Consider the following 20651-nt stretch of genomic DNA (forward strand, 5'->3'; position numbering starts at 1 on the left):
TGTCTCTCGATCTGTAAAACCCCGCATACAATGCTTCATATACAATGTTCCTAATGATAAAATTCTTCAAGGTCATATGGTCCAGCCAAGAACGCCTTTGCCGAGGCGGGATACATCCTCTCCTAGCAGGATTAAGTCACGATACATCATTGTTGTTCTTTAACTACGCTTTTACATCGAGCTAAAACAGACAACAGAAGAAGTCAGATTTTTTTTAAACGTTTTGAACGATTTAATCTTTTTTTTTTGTGGCCGACACAACCAAGTTTTGCCTTTTTCATCTGTTTTTGCTTTTGTTTCCAGTGCTTTTGACAGGATACGTACATTCATACCCATCTATATACAAGCCCGGGTCAAATCCCCAACTCGAATCCTCCAATTAAGCGCCATTATTTCTCATAGTCACGGTGGTAACTAGTTCCAGTGTTCGGATTATCGTATTCTCTGTGGACACGAGTAGATCCATCGTCGTACCGGTCAACGTCGCGGTGTCGATAGGTGCCGGTCGGATCAACCCGCTCTCGGTGATGTCTCCGGCCAGCCGGGGTATCGTAATCCAGGTGTTGGTCGTATGAGCCGGTACTGGGATCATATGTTGTGGCACCGTAGCCGGCATCATGGGTGTGCAGTGCTCCGTAGCCGGTTGCACTGTAGCTGTCGTAGCCCGAGGGCTCGTAGTTCCCTAGTGTATCATAGGATCCGGTTCGGTCGGTCATATTGAACGATTTGTCCAACTGAAGAAGAAGAAGAAGGTATTATGTGAATATAGTTTGTGTGCTTGAGGTGTGATATGCAATGTTTCAAATGCAGCCATCTCAAACCTCATTGATATATGTTCCATGTGGCGTTGGATATCACAAATATGATCCTGTCCTGACATCACTCTGGCGACTTCAGATGTCGCCAGCTGAGGCAAAGTGGATTGTTGGGGACCTCAATCTGAGGTGAGCTAATTCCTGGAAACTAATTCAATTGATGGAGTTCTTTGGGAAGTCTGATTATAGACCGTTGCCCCAGAAGGTGAATGATCTTCATACTTCCATCGCCATGCCGAGGTGGATGTATAGAACATCGGATTAGCCAATGCTTATCTGTAACCACACCTAAGGACATTCTATGGATTCCGTGGGGTTCCAAAACCATGCCTTGAGGTTAGCTAGAGTGGTCTACTTCACTCGTGTACCAAATAGGTCAAGGCTTGAGACTATGACCAAGATATCTGCGGAGAGCATCAAGGACCGGAACAGCATGCTTGAAGTTGAGATGCCCATTGGAAGGATGTAAGTCAGGGAGTTCCATAGCAGAACAAAGTGTCCGTGATGTATTAATATGAGTCTCCAATCAACTTGTACTAAGCAAATTGAGGTTAATATGATGGTGATAATGGGAACATTGCACATCAGAATTTTGAATTATACTATGTTTTACAGCCTCAAGCCATGTTCAAGCCATGTTCAAGCCATGTTCAAGCCATGTTTTCATCTACTCTCAATTATATTCAGCTATCCCGACCCAAAGGCGCCAAAGAATCAGATAGGAACTCGGTGGCGTTCATCAGGTCTGTACTGCCGTAGACAACTCTCCGGCGGTGTCCAGGTGCGCCTCCCGCACGCTGAGAGGGTGCACCCTCACCACCTTGCTGGCCACTCGTTCGGCGGACCCAGTCTTGCAAGTTTCCATACTCATCCATGCTTCCGCCACCGACTGTGAAGACAATAGCTTCGCTGAAGGCTTGGCGACGCTGTCCGAAGCTGGCACCGGTGCCAGGACCTGCGCTCATACCACCGGGCATCTGCGTGTTACGAGATGCTGACGCAGGGGGCATGGCGCCACGGGCGTTTGCGCTTCTTGGGTCAAAGTAGAGGTAGTTTTCGGTCTTTGCGATGGCAGAGCTTGAGGCTGCGGCTGGATCCATGATAGACTCGGTGATCTTTGTCACAGTCAGATCCTTATTCGCTGGTAGGAAATTCTTCACGCCCGAAATCAGAGAGTCAAAGTTGGCACCTAGAGAGCCTGAGGTAATGCGATCTGTCAGACGGTTTGAAAGTGATGAGAACCCACGGAACAGGTCTGAAGATTGCTGTTCAGGAGCGGCTGTTGTCATCATCGTCATCCGAGTAATTTCGCGCACCTGTTTGACGTAGGCAAGGGAGGAAATATCGGGAACGCCAGCCTTGGTCAGTGCCTCTTCGAACTGGGTCATCTCCGACCGACTGAGCTCAATCTCAGTGCTCAGGAACCAGATAACGAACAAGCGCAGCTTATCCAATGATTCACTTCCTTTAGAAGGATCATTGATCAGCTCCAAGATTTGCGACTTCGATTGCTTTGTGATGTTCTCCTCCAACTCAAAGAAGTTATCCAGCTGACGGTCTTTAATGCCCTTGAGAAGTGCTGTGGCAATGTTCATGTGCATGTCAAGAACGGCCTTGCGTTCCCTCAACTCAGGGAGAAGTGTGATAGCGGCCTTGAGGTGTTGTGCTGAGGCGCTGGTATCATTTTGGAGATCCTCAATCGAAGAAGCACCAGTCTTCTTCGTGATATCATTTGCATCCTCCTTGTACCGCGTAAGTTCAGCGTCAATATCTTCAGCCACCTGTGGGAATGGGGCTCCGGCGTTGCGTTGCCAGAAGAAATCGTTACTGTTTATGTCGTACGACTTCTTAGTTAATGTGCCTGAGCCCGATTCGTCTGCATCCAAAGTAATTCGATTCAAACGCATCTGGAGAACATCCTGCACCAGCGACTGGTATGTCCATGAGTGGGAGAGCATTGGGACAAGGTCCACGTTTCGGTCCATGATGATCAACACCGGTCGAGTTGACGGCACACCTGGCAGCGCCTTCTGATTGCCGGAGAAGAGGTTGTCCTTGGAGTTGAGAATGTGGTCTCGCAACTTCCGGTCTAACTTTGTTGCTATCAATTCTGCCGCACCGCCCTTGGGGCATCGGATGATGGGAATAGTGCCTGTTCCAGTCAGTCAAATAGGCCAATAGCTGGAATCAGAACGTGCTTACCCATTGTCACACTGACACTGAACAGTCCGCTAACCACATTGTCCACAATCGCATCCAGCTCCTCATCACTTGTTTTTCCGCTATTGATTTTGTAGTATGCATCGTTGCCGAGCCCTAAACTAAATAGATCTGGCTCTGCCACAATGAAGTTCAGATATTGATCGAAAACCTGCGCAATATGTTCGGATGCACCAGAGGTGACTATTTGAGAGGCGAAGTCCTCTAGAAGTGGCCGTGGAACGGAGGATAAGAAGTTCACGTAGGCCGGGGAGTAGAGCCCATGAGAAAGGTCGTGGGTGATTGCTTGAATGTTGGCGGGAGTTGGCTCCACGAAATAGACAACTGGAACATCGGGAATAGGGTATCTTTGCGAGTGGAGGTTTCTAGGAGTAGCTCCTGGTTAGCCATGGGGCCAGGTTAGGGGATCAGGTGGCCTTACAGATGAATGGTTATACCCCATGCGCGGAGGTCATTGACTCGTAGGACACTGCTGATGACATCTCGGCCCATGTTATCAAACACCAAGACTTTCCAGATCGGGTCGCCATCCTCATTCAAGATCGGAGTGGAGTGTGAGATAAGACCGCCCGCGGAGTGGTCGATGGTGTTGTCATCAGTAGGTTGCGGGTCATGGTTCAAATTCAAGAGCTTTTGAATTGACGCTTGAGGCGGTCGTCAGTAAAGGATAAGCTAAGAAGAGCCCAGCGTGCGTCACTTACCGACCTGTCGGTCCCGGAGGGACATTGGTTGCGAGGCCATGGGAAGGAATAGCTGGCAGTGCTGTGTGAGATTGGGGAGAGGCTGAACCAAAGCTTCAAAGCATGTACCGCTGCGCGAGGACAGATTTGAGATATGCGCGCTACCCTCCGAAATGATGACTTGTGTTGACACCATGCCCCCCGGAGCTAGATCACATGCCTGGATTCTGCCACGTAACGTGACCTCCAGCGGTCGGACAATCCATTACGGTACTGTAAGTTACCGCTAACCGCCCTGACGACAGCTTTTCTCCCTTTCACTTCACACCTGTTCTAACCATCAACACCTCCCCCATTCCCTTCTTTTTCTTCGTAAAGCGAATGGCTATCTAGAGTGGCCCTTCGTATGAGAGCCTTTCTCTTATCTGATACTCAGTCTTTCCAGAGACAAAACATAGCAGAAAGGAGGAGAGCCTCTGCAGGGAGAGCACAAAGTGCCTGGAAAGGATACCAAGTCAAGGACACAAGGCAGAAGAGGCTCTTGAAGATCCTGAGATCCTGTGGACCGTCTTACTAGACTTGTATTCGCAACTGCGGAGTCAATAAGCTGCAAGGCCAAGGACGACAGACGTGACTCGCAGTACTGGGGAATAAAATTGATGCCTGAGGCACCATAAATTGAAAGCATTCTGTTTTCTTTCTAAGGTACGACAGTACTCAATTCTGAAGATTCTAGGCGTATCAAGTGAATTGCCGCGTCTAATTCTTCAATTCTTCAGACAGCTTCCTCCCCTCAATAACTTCCCTCGGGAGAAAACTTCATCCGGCATCCGCCCCACTTCTTTTCTTCCCATTTACAAAGGCGGTGAAAATAGGCGGTGAACACGAAAACTGGGGTCTGCACGTGATTACGTGATTCTTCATAGTTAGCTTAAGCTTTGGAGTACTGTCTATCATGGAGCAATCCGCCCATCTGCAGGGGTTGCCTCAGGGCAATGACCAAGACACACTACCTGCTGATTACTGGGATACCCTCGATGCCATCTATCCGACCCCTGATCAGCAACTCCAACAACACACTCAAGCCCAACATGATTCTGCATCACAAACCGCCCTAGGAATAGGCTGGGACCATCCCGTATTTCAAGATCAGAGAGAGCTTGCTCCTCAACCCGAACAAAATCACGGCATCTACTCCTCAATGCATCAGTCGTGGCAGGCGGAGGCTCCTCTTCAGCAGTCGCAGCGAAGCTACGGAGCCCACCCGCAGTTTGAACAACCGCAAGCTACCCAGTACCCAGGGCAGATGCATTTCGACTCTCGTCCTCTGAATGCTTCCGAGTCATCGGCCTTCCCGTCATACTCCTTCCAGCCGGGCTACTTTTCCCCACACCAACAGATCCCCATCCAAGACACGTTTCCGGAGGCACCTTCCCGACAGCGATTGCAGCCACAACAATACACATTAACCCAAGAATTCCCCCAGAGATGATGGTACGTCACCTCGTTGCCTAGTGTGACCGTAAATCTAACGTGCAGCAGTCCAATACGATTGACCTCACCAATGAATACTCTGAATCGGATCCCAATGTCACCATCAACCCACAGTTTCTGAACCCTGCCCAAGCATCTAGTCAGCAGCCTACATTGGCAAATGGTCTTGTTTATGGTCTCCCCTCGCACTTCCAGAGACAACCAAACGAGCAGTAAGTTCACACATCCATCGTAGTTTATGAGGAAGATGACTGATCGTTTTACAGGGACCGGCAGTTTAATTATTATCAGCACGGTCTTGCAATCCAACCACAGGTTGGATCGGCTCCTCATCCAAATATGTCGTCCGGAGGTATGTACAGACCGTTGAGACACCCTCCAATCACTTGCTAACTCGTTGTAGGCCTGCCAGTGCCAGACGTCGTGATTCAAACGAAGAAGGGGCCTGTTAAAAAATTGCAACCAAAGACGAAGGGTCCAAAGAAAGCTCAATCAAAGTCAGAAAGTGAAAGTTCCGATGAATCGGACCTTGACATTGAAGCTCCAGATGAGCCTTCCCCCTTGCCCCCCATTCGGCCGACAGAACCCGAGGCTGCAGCTCAATATGATACACTGCAAGCAGTGTGGTCACCACGCAACAAGTGGCCCGGCCCTGAGAAGGTAAAAAATGCGCTGGTAGCCTACAAGGATGTTGTCAAGACGCTTCGAGATGCATGGAAAGAACAAGTCCAGGCGATGAAGCTGGCTGAGAACCAAGGTGACAATAACAAAGCCGCCAAAGTGAAAGAACAGGTAATCTCTCAGCGTCGGACAATGGATAAAATTGCGACGACAACGTTAGAAATGGGTCATCCCGTGATTGTTGACAAGTACGTGTCCCTTTTCCACCCCCTGCACCTCTCTTGTACCCCCCTGGTTGTGGCTATATGGGCTTGAAGCCGCCTTTGAGCATCGCTCCGTATAATTTCTCTTCCGGGAATTAAACCCAATCGCATCATCATGGCTAGAACCAGGGGCAATTGCTCTGTTTCGCTGGGCAAGGCATGATCTTATATGTGCTGTATGGACATTAGGCAAATATGCAGACCCAGAGTGAAAGTTCTTCCAGATATGCCATAGGAAACTATCTGTGAGATCCGAGGGACCTATCTAGAAAAGAGCTTGTGCTTTTCCTGTGCTTGGCAAACTTGAACCATTGGTATAATTGGACCAGACTAATTTTGAATCCTATGTAGGCTGGGCGAGCACCCTATGGTTGTGGCAGCTCTATACTCCTTCTTGGTCGACCGTTTCCAGGCTGCAGACTTTGCAGGTACCTTGACAATCAATTTGCTTACGGTATGTTTACTTCAAGTTCATATGGGACATTCATTTGCTAACATTTACAGCTTTTTGCACGCTTCTCCACTATGACAGAAGACATGCTGCAGAAAACAAATCTCTCCAAATTACTGCCCAAATTTTTGAAGAAAGGCGGACAACAGGTCAAGGACCTCACCCAGAAGATTCTGGACAATGCCACTGCCTCCACCAAGCGTAAACAAGAAAACGATAAACTTCCCAAGGAAGATGCTGTCAAAAGTATTGAAAAGCCTGATCCAGTTGGGATGAAGCGACCACGCGAGGCAGACGGAGGTCCGCAGGCTGGGACAAAAAGAATGGCGACCGCAAACAAAGACGCGTCAAAAGCCCCCGTAGGCAACGGACCTAAGGGAGCTCAAGCAAAGGCTGTTCCTGCGCGCCCGAAGGCCAACATCGTGGCGCCCAAGCCAATCAGTCTGTTTGGTACACTGAGCTCGGCATCCAAGAGACCTGGAACTACCAATGCAGAGAGGGCTGCCGCTGCTGCCGCTGCCAAAACAGCGTATGTATCAACGTATCTTCAAGTAATACTCTTACTGACCTTTGCACAGTCCTGCCCCAAAGGAGAAGACGCCGCCACCAAAACCTGCATTCTCCTTCGGTGATCTGATGGCAGATCTCAACAAACCCAAAGAAACACCAGCTCCCAAGCCAGTCGAAGAGCAACCACCCGAGACCGAAGAGGAACGCAGCAAGAGACTGCGCAAGGAAGAACGCCGCAAACTACGTGTGACCTGGAAACCCGATGATTCTCTTACCGAAGTCCGACTCTTCACCCACGACCCCGACGAAGAGTTGGGCCCTGGTGATGGATCTGCACGTGGATTGGGAGATATCAAGGGCGAAGGCAGTGTGCTCAAGCTCCACAAAGATATGGATGAACTTGAAGAAGATGATCTTGGTGGCATGCGCGAGACCGTCTTCCAAGAATTCACTGGCCTGTCAGGTAAGTCATCTCTCCCCCCGTTCTACAATTATTTTCTGATCATCACAGCCATCGATTTCGACTTTGAGGAACCCAAAAATCAGAGTTTCATCAAGCGCGGTGGTCCACAGATTCCAACCAGCCCAGAGAAGGAGGCCCAGGAGCACCGGGAATCCACGACACTCATGGTCTTCTACACATCTCCTGCAGAAATGCCTGCATCAGCCAAGGAGCCACCTACTCCTGATCCTGACGACATTGTTCACGATGAAGTGTCATTCGGAGAGCCTCCTGACCACATCAAGGTATGCATTTCCTTGGTATTTGCAACACTTAAATACTGACAAACTGCAGGCCCGAGAGGAACGCTACTACTCATATATCAACCCCAAGCCTGCGGCCGCACAACAGCCGCAGCAACCTAACCCCACTGGTCCTGGCTATGATATTTCCAACTTACTCAACATCATTCAGAATGTGTCTGGACAGGCGCAAGCAACTCCCCCACCAGCTACCCAGCCTGGCGCGATACTCGGTGTCGAGCAGACAATCAATATGTTCCGTCAACAGCAACAGCTCCAGCCTCAAGTGCCGGTGGTCCCACAGGTCCCCGCCGCAGTTCCACAAACGATTGACTTCAATACGATCATGCATGTCATGAAACAAATGCAGCCTGCATTCCCTCAGACTCAATCGCAGCCAGCCATGGCACCTAACCTTGGCGCCATGTTCTCGCAATTCGGCGGTCAATTCCAACCACAGGGCCATGACTATGATGACCCAGAGCGCAAGCGAGGTCGAGAGACCCCACAGCATGACGGCGACTTTGATCCCCAATGGAGCCGCTCGAAGCGGACCAGGGTTACTGACAAACCAGTATGTACACTGCCAGCTGAAATTTGATGAACATCTTGCTAACAATTCCGAAATAGTACAAGGTTGGACTCGTTGCCTGCAAATTCTGGGCCGAGGGAAAGTGTCGCAAAGGCGACAACTGTACTTTCCGCCACGATGCCTAGTGAGCCTGTCATACACTTTCTTTTCGACTGATACCCTCGTTCTTCGACTTCTGCAGCGGCAATCTTTACCTTTACTGCCATTCTTCTATGCATTATTACCTGATTTTCCTTTGTCGTACTGGGTCATGGATATGCATTTTCACAACTAGAACTTCTCTGGTTAGCGTTTACCACATGGGTGCGTTTCATTATTTCATGACTGGGAGGGCATATTTCAAGCACGTTGCATGTTTCCTGAGAGCGAAGTCGCATTTCTCTGTTATCTTACTTGCCTCGATGCATTTCCTGTCCGTTGGGGCTTTATGGTTCATATGTCGAAGGGACAAACATGTACAATTAGCATATTATTAAACTTGTTTCAAAGCTAAGAATCACAATCTTAAGCACAATGATTTCTACAGTAGACTCTCATATCTAAAACGTGTGATAGGCCCAAATCACTCAACCTCTGTGGCGCAGCATATACGGGTTGAATCTCTAGGCGTTCCGAGCACGATGAACTGTAAACACCCCAACATGGACGTATCCCAATCCCTCAAAGAAGCCTGCGCGCACCCAGACTCACTTTTCGCACGCTCAGAAGAAGACCTCATAAACCTGGTCTACAAAGAGTTCCCACAAGACATCGACCGTCTCAAGCGCGCGTACTCAATCCGAGACGGACCCTGGACCCCACCAAGCACCCCATCACCATCCTACATCATATACAAAGAAAACTACGACGAAGTCAACCGAACACTAGTAGGATTCCTAGCCCTTCGCTGGATCCACACAGACCAATATGAGACCTTTATCGGCACCCAGTCCCCAGCGCCACAATTAACGAGGGAATCCTTCGATTGGATCCGGCAATTCTACGCGCAGGTCATCACGGACGCAAACACACTATATACCCTGATCTATTCCATCATCATCAACGACCTAGGCAAAGATCCCCAACTGGCCATTGATTACCATACACATACAGGGGAAGATATCTCCGCCCTCAACCACGATGCCATCCTCCTGCAAGCCTGCAAGCACGGTCTAATCTATTCACTGGATACCCTCCCAGCCCAGGACAGAGAAGATGTATTCAAAGCAATACAACTAGGCGCAACCTTCAACTTTGGCCAACTGGCCCAAGCAGAAAACGCCCCCGCCTGCCTGACGGCCCTGCTAGAAATGAAGAGCTCCAAACGCAGTTTCCAAATCCGCTTTATGGAGCAGATACTCGATATAGCTGGTGCAGCGGGGCACATGGATTGGACATGCGCGAAGAAACTCATCCAGCCTATTTTCGAGGGATATCGCCATGTTTATGAAGTATACGAGGGTGTCACTACTGGGACGTTGACTCTCCGCAGCGGGTATAACTGGATATTGATTCGGAGAGCGGAGTTCCTCTGCTTAGCGGAAGGTGTTCGGGCATTCAATGTTGAGTGGGATCCCAGGGATCGGGCTTTGATGCGGTTATTTTGTCTGGGTAACGTTACTACGCGCGACAAGGCGCTTTTGTACGAGGCTGCTTGGGATGCTTTGGATGAGGGGACCCGGGGGAAGTTGGAAAGGGCTCTTAATGTTGATGGGGTTAAGGGCGAGCCTGCTGTTCAGCCGACGTATATGCCCGCTTTACTTGGGCGTGTGTATGGTAAGGATGCATTGGTGTGTGCGTTTCGGTTTCTTTGTCGCGTTATGAGTGCGACGAATATAGGGGATCCTGAGGTGGTGGTTATTGAACGAAGTGTGTATAAGGTGTTGAAGGAAGTTGTTGAGAGTGAGGCGTTTCAGAATGATCCGACTATTCTGGAGGGTGTTGATGTGCCTGAGGGTGTCGTTGTACTGTAACCCTATACCAAGGAGTAGATGCATGAACCTACAACTTTTGCTAAAGATGTTATAGAAATCTAGAAAAAAATCAAGCGGTATAATATAGTTCCATTAAATATTAAGATGAACTTGACTTAGAGACCACTGATACCTACTGTCTTGCTACACGATCCAAGCGTTCCTGATCACCAGCCGAAAAAGAGAGACACGAGGCGAAGGCGGGCCTTTCAAAGTGCTCGAGGTACTTTCTTCAGAGACAGGCTTCCGCTGCCTAACCTTCTCCTCGTTGAGCCGGGCCTTTTCCTCATCGATTTGTTTCTGCCGAAGATACTGAAGATGACTGACACGAGTACGGGCAACATCACCCTGACTAGCCAAGCTGATCTTCAGCCAATCATTATAAGTAGCCTGTTCCTCCAGCGAGCTGCGCATACGCACAACACACTCGCGGTACAGACAGTTCCGCTCAAAGCGCCAGCTGCAAAGAAGGACACGGAGCATGCCACCTTCCCGGCCACAGATCAAGGCTACGACGGGTGGTCGTTCAGCGGCAATCACGGACACGGTCATACTACCCGTGTCAACGATCGTAAAGAGGCGATACGAGCCAGGGAAGCCGAGTCGTTTCATCTCTTTCTTCCAATGGCCCGGATCCAGTGGCTCCCTGCCAACACGGATGTTGGATTTGGGCATAGTTCCCGAGAAGACTGTCGACGAGGCTGCGTATAACAGGCGGTGGTTATAGTTTCCGTACATCGCCTTTTCCAGATCATGTAGCGACATGGTGCCTTCGAATCCGACGAGATGGCTTGATGTTCCCTTAGTGCCTTCATTGCAAAGCTGTCGTACCGCCCACGGAGCGAACCAGGAGATGATCCACGCCAGAGCAAAAAATATACCAATTGCCACCAAATAGTTGGGTATAATCTCAGTCCTCAAATTTTCAAGCTGTGCGTTTGTGAAGCCGTCATTTGCTTCCGTGTTAGATGCCTGCTCTCCTGTCTTGCCCCCAGTAGAAAGTGCAACCGCAAGGGCCATAGCAGTCGAGAAGAGACCGAAGCCAGTCGCCAGAGCCCAGGCGCCAAAATAGACAATTGATTGCGATGCTGTTGCGCCGAGACCTTTGATTTCTTTGGCGTATCTCAGCCTTGGGAAATCCTTCCAGCGGATGGGAATACCCTTGCAACGGTCCATGATGATCGTGGGTTCGTATGAGTCGTCGCCAATACCAACGACATCACAGATAGGATGAATATCCCACAAATGAGTCAAGTATTGATCCCGATCGGCAATATTGCAAAGAAGCGTCTCACTACCGGCTGAAGCGTAGTCTTGCTGTGCCTGCAAAGGTCGCGGGTTCTTTTCCGGGTTCGGCCATAGACAAACGAGACGCTCGAGGAGTTGGTTGCTATCATTCACAAGAGATAGCCGTGCAATAGCCTGGAAGGTATTGTCGTCATCGCAAGGTGTGATCCGATACGACAGCAGACCCATAGCGGCATAGGCCATGTCTCTAGTCGTATACCCCTCGACATCCCTACCCTGGGATAGCTTCGCCATAACCTGGACTGCAAAGGTGAATAGTTGAAGCTCGCTAAGTTTTATCGTGTTGGTATAGTGGCTTATGAGGTGGCCTATCGCATCTTCGTGTTCCACCTGCTCGTCGTTTGTGGGTGGCTTCCAAAAACTTTCATACATGTCGTTCAATGAAACATCATGCGGGGCGAGCAGATCAATATCAGTAGACTCCGTGAAGCAATATCGGGTTTTGTTTGCAGCAAGAAGGACTTCTGGCAGTGTCCATATCCGGCTCCCCCATGTTTGTCTGGCAGATACACTGTCACTGGGTAGGACAATGTATACTCGATGCGCACAGCGTACCGCATCACAAATCGAGTTGACATCTTGAGTCTTTGGCGACTCGTTGGCTCCGGCTGGTATGTCTGTGATGCCTGAGACGCAATCGACATCCACCCAGAATGCTTCAAGAGAAGGCGTTTGCGGATCTCTGTGTACATTCTCGTGTTCAAGCATGCGTTCGGCCACCGAGTAGAGGATCTCTCTCAATTTGACTTCATCCGTGCCGACGAAATTGGCGCGCGAAAAACTTAGAAAGATGTATGATGGCAGCATACCCGTCTTCTTGTCGCGCAGGTCCTTGGTGTTCTTGGATACCCATGCACCGGATACCTCATCTCTGACCACCAAGCTACGAGGAACCGTAAGTTTGGCAACTGTTGACTGGGGGTGATTATTTGCCGGAGACTGATCGAGCACATTGATCGCATGCTTGGGCCAATACCAGTGAACATTTTGGTATTCCTCGTAAGGCTCAGCCGAGCCGTCGTCATTCCACGGGGAGGTAACAATTTCAACAGAGATCATGAGTTGAATAATCCATGCCAGTGACAAGGTGAGCGCAGTCGATGTGATCCAATGCAGAAGGCCTTTGAGGATTGTTAATATCCTGTTCTCCTTTCGGGCCTGCCTCGGCCCATCCCCGTCATCTTCTTCATCTGGAACGCCCTCGTATCGGCGAAACCCAAACGGATTCAAGCAGAGTTCGGACAGGGAGATTATAAAAGGCACCTTGCCATGGATGCGGCTTCGGCCCCAGTGACGGGGGTAATTATCAGTCTCTGCGTAGACCTCTGGAGTCGCCTGCACGATAAGTCGACGGGGGAATGATTTGTTGGTGCTGTAGTACGTGTCTAGATCGATGTACTTCTTATGGTCGTTCTCCCTGTTGGGATTGAGATAACTCTGCTTTCCGTAGCTGTGTTTGGGATCTTCAAGCTCCAGCCTGCGCTCTGTTAGGCTTTCCGGGCTGATAAAAGGACGCTGGAACCGTTTCCCAGAGGCCCAATGCCGGTGGCCATTGTATCGATGCCTGAGATTCTCTTCAGCTTCCTCGATCTCGACCACGCTCGGCTTTTTGCGCCGAAATGGAAAGAAAGGAGCCATCTCGGGGACCAAGACACGGGTCTCAATGGGAGGACCACTTGCTAACGAGGATAAAGGATATGGCGCGCAAAGCCGAGCAGATTTCCCTTTTTTATCAATGGATACCCTCATCTTCTAATGGAGATATCCAGGGGGGTCGGTAGCCACTGCGCTATGGCTCAGAATGTACCAATGAGATATGCATAATTTTACGCCCCCAGGGGAAGGAAAGGAGTCAGATCATCCGTCAGCGCCTCATTCGGGTCTAGGCCGGCCCCATTGCAAGGCGATACGAGGTAGTTAGTTTGCGCTCTACCTATTTGTGCGTTAGCGGCTGATTCATTGCGTGGACCATCTTCACAGGACGGGAAAAGAGCGTCAGCTGCGAACATATCAGCAAATGCTTGCAAAGCTTCGTCCAATTGAGATCGATCGGGGTGTCAGTGCGTTGAGAAAAAGGCCCCAAACTACAAAAGGGGTCATAAATGTGTACACAGTGCCATGAAGTATTGGTCAGTTTCTACCACGAATGCGTCGAAGCGAGTACACCGTTTCATGCATTATTTCCGCCGTACTTTGGCCTCTATTTTTCGCCTCTTTGTTGCTTATTTTCGACTGCTTCGGGTTACTCATCTAGATCATAAAGGTGGGAGTGTGACAGGACCTATGACCCCTGCATAAGTTAAGCATTGCCCGGGTGAATTTAACCAACAACTCAATTCGCAAGTAGATGGTCCGCATCTGAGTTTGGACCCAACGCCACGGTTTCGTCTCTGCATGTCCACGTTGGTTTGAGGTCACGGAAAACCGAGAGAAATGCAGAGTATTGCCTGGTTCATGATAGGCCGGGGATAAATTCAAGGAGTAGTCATTATGCGTCGAATGATAATGGATATGCAGTCATGAAAACGCGAAAATAAGAACATACGGAACCCACGGGCAAAGTGAAGCCATCAGAAGCGAAAAGAAAGTAGTCGAGCCGTCCTGTGGCCCTGTCATTCTGGCAATTTGGGCATTCAGCCGCAATCATTGGCAGAGCGTGGTCTCCGATAGGGCAGGTTGTATGCAGTAAGACGCCACTAGTGCCGGGCTAAATGCTGATTCGGGAAGTGAGTAGACAAAGGATCAACCATCACAATAACCATGATCATGATTATCATAGTCTCAAATCTAGATCGGTGTAGATAATCGTGGCCACTGTAACTTGTAAGTTGTTCACCATTCGATATGTACTCGTGGCACCAGCGCCTTAGCTCCTGGGCCCAGGGCACAGGGCTCAAGATCGATGCCCTCGGTCTCGTCACGCTCCTTGGAGCGGAGGAAATGGATCGCAGCATTGGGCGACTCGTCCCAAGCCTGTATCTTGACTATCTACCGTTACTGGGAGCCTTCGTGGTGGCCGGCAACCGCTTCGTCGTGAAGAAGCCCGGGTCCGCTCTCTGCAACATTTCGGGCGGCATCATGACAACAGAACTAGCAGGCTGGTTCTCGCGCTGGCTCCAGACGCAGTCATTCAACCAGGTCCGCAGTATTGTCACCTGGGAGGTCGGAGAGAGGCCGCGCAGATGGACGTCATTCATCGTCGGCTTTCTGCTTGTCGGGTTGCCGGTGCACGGTGTGCTTATTGCGCTGACTGTTCTGGCGAGGGATTGGTGGGGATTTGCTAATGTCATATCCATGATAGCCTCGGTGGCATTGAGGTGTTTCCAGGTGGCACAGAACCAGGCCGGGATCGATGCGAATATCCGAAGAGCCCAAGAAGAAGCTGAGAAAGAAAGCAAAAGATACCCAGCCAAGCGGGCTGAATATGAGAAATCAATGGCAATATTCGAGGATCTTTACCAACAGGGAAAAGAGAAAAATGTTGAGCCACCCATCGAACCTCAAGACCCGTACGCAATCGCCAAGGTGATTGTCGTGACAGAGGACTCGAAGGTCGTCACTCTCGTTGTCCCGGGGTACCTGCCAAAGCTAGCATTTGCCATCAACCCTCAGCCGCCAAACCCGTATTTGTATGAGGCATGCCAATGGGCCGGCTGGGTCTTCTTCGCCGTGCATGTCGTCAGCATCGGCATGGCCGGCTTGTATACACAGATTGTCACAGTAGCGGTGATCATTGTCACCACAGTTCTCGTTGCCCACAGAGTTGGCTGCGAGGACTCACGCATATGGGAAGCCATTCGCAATCAATGGAGCCACAGTGATGAAACAGAACCGAGAAGCTGCTGGGTCAGTTCAACCCTAAAAGCCACCGTGTCTACCTATCCTGAGAGGTACATGGATTGGCCAGAGCTGGAGAAAAGTAAACCAACCACCGTGCAAGTGGTCTTGGAGAAAGATTTCATGCAACAAAGACTCAGTGCAACTCCTTTGGGCAGCTTGGAAAGTAGTTCAGCACCCAAGAAAGCAGAACGTCGCCAGGATCTGCTTGCTTGGTTGGACTTGACGACGGAGCAGGACAAATCTCTCATTGCGTGGGGGCTAATCCCGCATAGTCGAGAATGGCAGAGTATATACAACAGGAAGAAAGAGGCTCACCGGAGGAGAGTTGGGGTATAAGTTGGATTAGGCTCCACTGAAAAGTCGGGGCAGCTGTGAACGTCTTACCGCCCCCGTCTCATCTGTCTGCTTTTTATACCTTAATGAGACCAACGACCTTATTTATCTTGTCGGGAAAATATCATGACCTCAAATCTAGACAGCCTTACGGAGTGCAGCCACTTGATAATCGTCTGCTGCCATGCAATTTATATAGGAGGGCCTAAACTTGGAGGTTCTGAACAAGAATGGTACGTTGAGGATTGCACATCTTGAGATTGAGAACTGGCATCTCACACTTCACTTTGCGTATCTAGGTTGATTGAGCCCTTTCAGCGTAGGGAAACGCTCACGTTCATCAACCATATCAAAGCCGGATTAAGACTTATAGCAGATGACCACAATGGAATTCTCGTATTCTCAGGGTAATAGCTTTTCATCACACTTCATTTGAACCTAGTTAACCATATAACAGAGGGCCTACTAAGAAGCCAAGGACTGAGCTCACCGAAGGCCAATCTTACCTCGTCAGCTCTCCACTTGTTGACTCGAAAACAGGAAGGCTAATACATAGCAGAGTCTAGCCAAAGACAACAACTATTTCCAAGACAGCTCTGAAATTCCGACAATTGACCCATTACGAGTCATCGCCGAGACCCACGCGACAGACTCATATCAGAATGTTCTGTTTTCTATAATACGCTTCCGGGAATATACAGGTGTCTATCCACGACGGGTCACCGTCGTGACACACAGTTCAAGCGTGCACGATTCATGCAGTGTCACTTCCCCGCCTTGGGACTTGTACCCGACAGCTATGAATCAGGACAGGGACCCGATACGCAGAAAGTCGCAGTTATTGGAATCAATCCCCCAGAGGAGGTGACTCCCTCCGAAACACTGATTCGAGGAGAGGCAATGAACGGGATTGGGCTCTGGAGACAAGATCTTTACGGTGTCAATACTGGTCTCGTCGACAAGCGAATAAAACGGGGTTGGTCCCCTGGGATGGAGAATGTATTGTTCTCCAACTTGGGCTTGGAGGATGTGGTATTGGATCTGATTCGATATGATGGTGGTAATCATTGCAATGAATGGTTCTCGGGTAGAGAGAGCTTGCCATGGTCTTACGCAGGCGCTCCTCTGGATTGAAACTTGCCGCTGTCAATATTATCGCTTTGAGGTGTCTCTTTTGTTACTTTGATACCACATTAGAACCTATTCGATAACATCTCATCCTCTGGTGGAGACACCACCGGGGTATTGTAACTCTTGAAAGCCAATATACTAGAGAGAATAGAAGTCATAAAACTAGAAAGCCTCTATTGGAACTCCAACACTTCTCATGTAATAACTTGAATACCTTGGTCCTTTCCTGAAACGCCAACCCATGGAGCACCCTTCGTATTTGATCATCACATCTCACATAGAATTCAATCAGACAAGCGGTAGCTAACCAGAGTTCCCACTCGGTGGTTGTTTGTACTAAAGCTGCGCAATTGAACCTTCTCGGCATTCTTAATCTCCTTGGCGTCACTGTCACCCCATTCTACTGGGACATCTGAGTCGGCATCGGCGTAGACCAGGACGTTGAAGGTGCAATCGCCATCCAGGACAGGAAGGAAAGTGACAGAGGCAGTAATCTGGCGGAAGATAGCTTGGATTTCCTCTTGGATTTGCTTCTCGTTCTTCTCGATAGGTTCGGAGGATTGGGGATCCGCATCTCTGGTAGAAGCAAAGTATTATTAGCGAAATGATCAATATTAATTCTCGATAGTATGCAACACACCCGGGTGTAGCGTTTTCCTTATCAGTGGATTTCTGGGCACTCTTGCTCTTGGAGTGCTTGCCAAAGATTTCAACCTAAACCACCAGAATGATCAGTGCCTGAGTCGGATAGCAAGTCAAACGCGGAGGACATACGTCGAATTGCCATCTTTCCACATGTTCGCCAGTCTCCTTGCTTGTAATAACCACCACAAGCTTAGAAATCTTGCCTCCCTGCATCCATTTATTCAATTGCGACATGATCTTCTTGATGTAGGCTTTGACCTGGTCGTCGGCGGACACTGCGAGTAGGTTAGGCCTGCGGTCTATCCAGGACGGATTCGATAAACGAACCGAGCATATTGAGGCCATATTTCTTAATCCTACTATCTGTCAGCTTGCTGGACTATGTTATCAAAGAGAATAGAAGAGAAGACGTACGTCATGAAATCCTCCGGAGGATAGACACCTCGTTGGAAACTGCGGTCAACGCGATAAGCTAGTGTCTTGAGATCTTTATAAATGCCACTCACAGGATCGAATTAATCGAGTATTCAAACTGAAGCTGTTAGCTGAGATCTCTTTGTCCGAGAAATCAATACTCACGAATTCGGACACAAGCTTCGCCGATCCTATTATCTTGTGAGATTGGCATTTAAAACTGGACGACAGGAGACCAACCTTTGATAGACAGCTTGTGCACCTTTGACTTATCCTTTGCTTCAGGCATGATGGGCTGGTAGATGGAATATTTGAGGTGAAAGATGGGAGAGGTTTGTTTACGTCGATAGTCACTGCAGCAATAAATCGCGGTCACCGCCCGCGCCCGTTTTTTCTCCGCAACCCCCGAGACCTCGCCAGCATCGAAACGCCGAAATACTTTATCTCGACCGCATTACCATTTGCTTCTATGCCACAGAAGTCTCAATGCGAGGATGTCTGCGGTTAGGCCGATGGTTGAGCGCAGCGCCAAGATGCCAGGCCGCTAGCCTTCAACCACCAGTTGGCTTTTCATCCTTCAGATACAACCGATTGTTCTCTACGTCGAGGACATGTTTTGCACGCTCAAAAATAACGCCGATTAAATTGGACACAGATCTCGAACAACGAATCTCCGCGATCCCAATTGAACGCTATCGCAATTTCTGCATTGTCGCACATGTCGACCATGGCAAAAGCACACTCTCCGACCGACTCCTCGAGCTGACGGGCACTATCAAAGCTGGAATGAACAAGCAAGTTTTGGATAAACTCGATGTTGAGCGAGAGCGAGGAATCACGGTCAAAGCACAAACGTGTACGATGATTTATAACCACAATGGCGAGGACTACTTGTTACACCTGGTGGATACTCCAGGCCATGTGGATTTCCGTGCAGAGGTGTCGCGAAGTTATGCCAGCTGCGGTGGTGCCATTCTCTTGGTGGATGCCAGTCAAGGTGTCCAGGCGCAAACGGTTGCCAATTTCTATTTGGCGTTTGCGCAAGGCCTCGAGCTGATTCCTATCCTCAACAAGGTTGACTTGCCATCTTCGGATCCAGAGCGGGCTCTGGAGCAGATGAGGAGCACTTTTGAGATTGACACGGAGAACGCGGTGATGGTTTCGGCCAAGACTGGATTGAACGTTCCAGCTGTGCTACCGACAGTCGTGGAGAAAATTCCTGCGTAAGTTCAAACCGGCCTACGCGATCAAATGATATTTTACTGACTCTCTTTAGACCTATTGGCGATACTCAAAAACCTCTTCGCATGCTGCTCGTGGATTCTTGGTACGACTCCTACAAGGGCGTGATTTTGTTAGTCCGTGTGTTCGACGGCGAGGTGCGTGCAGGTCAGCAACTCGTTTCATTTGTTACGGGACTCAAGTACTATGTGGGCGAAGTTGGCATTATGTATCCAACCGAGACCGCGCAAACTGTCCTCCGTGCAGGCCAGGTTGGTTACATCTACTTCAACCCAGGCATGAAGCGGAGTAAAGAAGCCAAGATCGGCGATACCTTCACAAGGGTTGGCTCAGAAAAGCTGGTAGAGCCTTTGCCGGGTTTCGAAGAGCCAAAGTCGATGGTCTTCGTCGCGGTATATCCAGTGAATGCGGATCATTTCGAGCACTTGGAAGACAGCATCAACCAGCTCATCCTGAATGACCGAAGTATCACCGTGCAAAAAGAGTCGTCCGAGGCTTTAGGCGCCGGATTCCGCATGGGATTCTTAGGCACTCTCCACTGCTCCGTGTTCGAGGACCGTCTCAGGCAAGAGCACGGCGCAAGTATCATCATTACACCTCCTTCCGTCCCGGTTAAGGTCGTGTGGAAAGATGGCGCCGAGGATATTATCACAAATCCAGCTAAATTCCCCGATGATGATAGCGTCCGGCTCAAGGTTGCGGAGGTCCAAGAGCCCTATGTTTTGGTCACCTTGACATTCCCGGAAGAATATCTAGGAAAGGTCATTGAGCTTTGCGAAGCCAACCGAGGCGAGCAAATCAGCATTGAATATTTTACTACGACGCAGGTCATCATGAAGTATGAATTGCCTCTAGCGCACTTGGTTGATGACTTCTTCGGAAAACTGAAAGGAGGCACCAAGGGCTACGCCAGTCTGGACTACGAAGAATCCGCATGGCGAGCAGGTAACATTGTCAAGCTACAGCTTCTGGTCAATAAAGAGCCCGTGGATGCTGTAGCACGAATCATGCATTTGAGCCAGGTCAACCGACAAGGAAGAATTTGGGTTACCAAGTTCAAGGAGCACGTCGACCGACAGCTCTTCGAGATCATCATCCAGGCTGCTGTTGGCAAGAAAATTATTGCGCGTGAGACCATCAAGCCATACCGTAAGGACGTTTTGGCCAAGCTGCATGCCAGTGATGTGAGTCGGCGCCGCAAGCTGCTTGAGAAGCAAAAGGAAGGCCGCAAGAGGCTGCGGGCCGTTGGAAATGTGGTGATCGAACATAAGGCATTCCAAGCATTCTTGGCTAAATAGGCAAAAAACCCAAATAAAGATGTAAAATAGCGAATGAAATGTACAATACAACAGGGGTCATAAGTCCTTTCGCACTCCTACCTTTATATGATCTAGAT

At 49.5% G+C, this 20651-nt stretch overlaps 9 protein-coding genes across 9 annotated transcripts; 5 read left to right on the top strand and 4 right to left on the bottom strand.

Moving 5' to 3' along the window:
* Positions 1 to 389: 389 nt before the first annotated feature.
* Positions 390 to 716, bottom strand: N7446_007722 (uncharacterized protein; the record flags this gene model as incomplete). Its single annotated transcript, XM_058516467.1, has 1 exon — positions 390 to 716. One exon carries the CDS (start codon positions 714 to 716, stop codon positions 390 to 392), a length of 327 nt encoding a protein of 108 aa, XP_058370113.1.
* A 741-nt stretch (positions 717 to 1457) lies between these two features.
* sly1 (syntaxin-binding protein) lies at positions 1458 to 3911 on the bottom strand (the record flags this gene model as incomplete). Its single annotated transcript, XM_058516468.1, has 4 exons — positions 1458 to 2967; positions 3018 to 3400; positions 3457 to 3679; positions 3737 to 3911. The coding sequence occupies 4 exons, from the start codon at positions 3909 to 3911 to the stop codon at positions 1499 to 1501; spliced, it is 2250 nt and encodes a 749-aa protein (XP_058370114.1). The 3' UTR covers positions 1458 to 1498.
* A 759-nt stretch (positions 3912 to 4670) lies between these two features.
* N7446_007724 (uncharacterized protein) lies at positions 4671 to 8515 on the top strand (the record flags this gene model as incomplete). Its single annotated transcript, XM_058516469.1, has 11 exons — positions 4671 to 5071; positions 5128 to 5209; positions 5258 to 5421; positions 5476 to 5561; positions 5613 to 6078; positions 6445 to 6547; positions 6598 to 7073; positions 7123 to 7517; positions 7566 to 7801; positions 7851 to 8372; positions 8429 to 8515. The coding sequence occupies 11 exons, from the start codon at positions 4671 to 4673 to the stop codon at positions 8513 to 8515; spliced, it is 3018 nt and encodes a 1005-aa protein (XP_058370115.1).
* Positions 8516 to 9031: 516 nt separating this feature from the next.
* On the top strand, positions 9032 to 10342 carry N7446_007725 (uncharacterized protein; the record flags this gene model as incomplete). The annotated part of the gene is made up of 1 exon (XM_058516470.1): positions 9032 to 10342. The coding sequence occupies one exon, from the start codon at positions 9032 to 9034 to the stop codon at positions 10340 to 10342; it is 1311 nt and encodes a 436-aa protein (XP_058370116.1).
* A 144-nt stretch (positions 10343 to 10486) lies between these two features.
* N7446_007726 (uncharacterized protein) lies at positions 10487 to 13288 on the bottom strand (the record flags this gene model as incomplete). The annotated part of the gene is made up of 1 exon (XM_058516471.1): positions 10487 to 13288. One exon carries the CDS (start codon positions 13286 to 13288, stop codon positions 10487 to 10489), a length of 2802 nt encoding a protein of 933 aa, XP_058370117.1.
* A 1206-nt stretch (positions 13289 to 14494) lies between these two features.
* On the top strand, positions 14495 to 15826 carry N7446_007727 (uncharacterized protein; the record flags this gene model as incomplete). The annotated part of the gene is made up of 1 exon (XM_058516472.1): positions 14495 to 15826. One exon carries the CDS (start codon positions 14495 to 14497, stop codon positions 15824 to 15826), a length of 1332 nt encoding a protein of 443 aa, XP_058370118.1.
* Positions 15827 to 15949: 123 nt separating this feature from the next.
* Positions 15950 to 16957, top strand: N7446_007728 (DUF218 domain protein; the record flags this gene model as incomplete). The annotated part of the gene is given in 5 exon segments (XM_058516473.1): positions 15950 to 16056; positions 16123 to 16230; positions 16281 to 16332; positions 16383 to 16550; positions 16562 to 16957. 5 exon segments carry the CDS (start codon positions 15950 to 15952, stop codon positions 16955 to 16957), a joined length of 831 nt encoding a protein of 276 aa, XP_058370119.1.
* Positions 16958 to 17238: 281 nt separating this feature from the next.
* On the bottom strand, positions 17239 to 18302 carry N7446_007729 (spindle checkpoint protein MAD2; the record flags this gene model as incomplete). Its single annotated transcript, XM_058516474.1, has 8 exons — positions 17239 to 17530; positions 17595 to 17668; positions 17729 to 17874; positions 17927 to 17955; positions 18014 to 18052; positions 18106 to 18131; positions 18179 to 18204; positions 18254 to 18302. 8 exons carry the CDS (start codon positions 18300 to 18302, stop codon positions 17239 to 17241), a joined length of 681 nt encoding a protein of 226 aa, XP_058370120.1.
* Positions 18303 to 18499: 197 nt separating this feature from the next.
* Positions 18500 to 20553, top strand: N7446_007730 (GTPase GUF1; the record flags this gene model as incomplete). The annotated part of the gene is made up of 2 exons (XM_058516475.1): positions 18500 to 19236; positions 19290 to 20553. 2 exons carry the CDS (start codon positions 18500 to 18502, stop codon positions 20551 to 20553), a joined length of 2001 nt encoding a protein of 666 aa, XP_058370121.1.
* Between the last annotated feature and the right edge of the window lie 98 nt (positions 20554 to 20651).

The sequence above is a fragment of the Penicillium canescens genome (assembly GCF_028828765.1).
Source record: "Penicillium canescens strain IBT 15451 chromosome Unknown utg000005l_segment0_segment0, whole genome shotgun sequence".
Classification (NCBI taxonomy): Eukaryota; Fungi; Ascomycota; class Eurotiomycetes; order Eurotiales; family Aspergillaceae; genus Penicillium; species Penicillium canescens.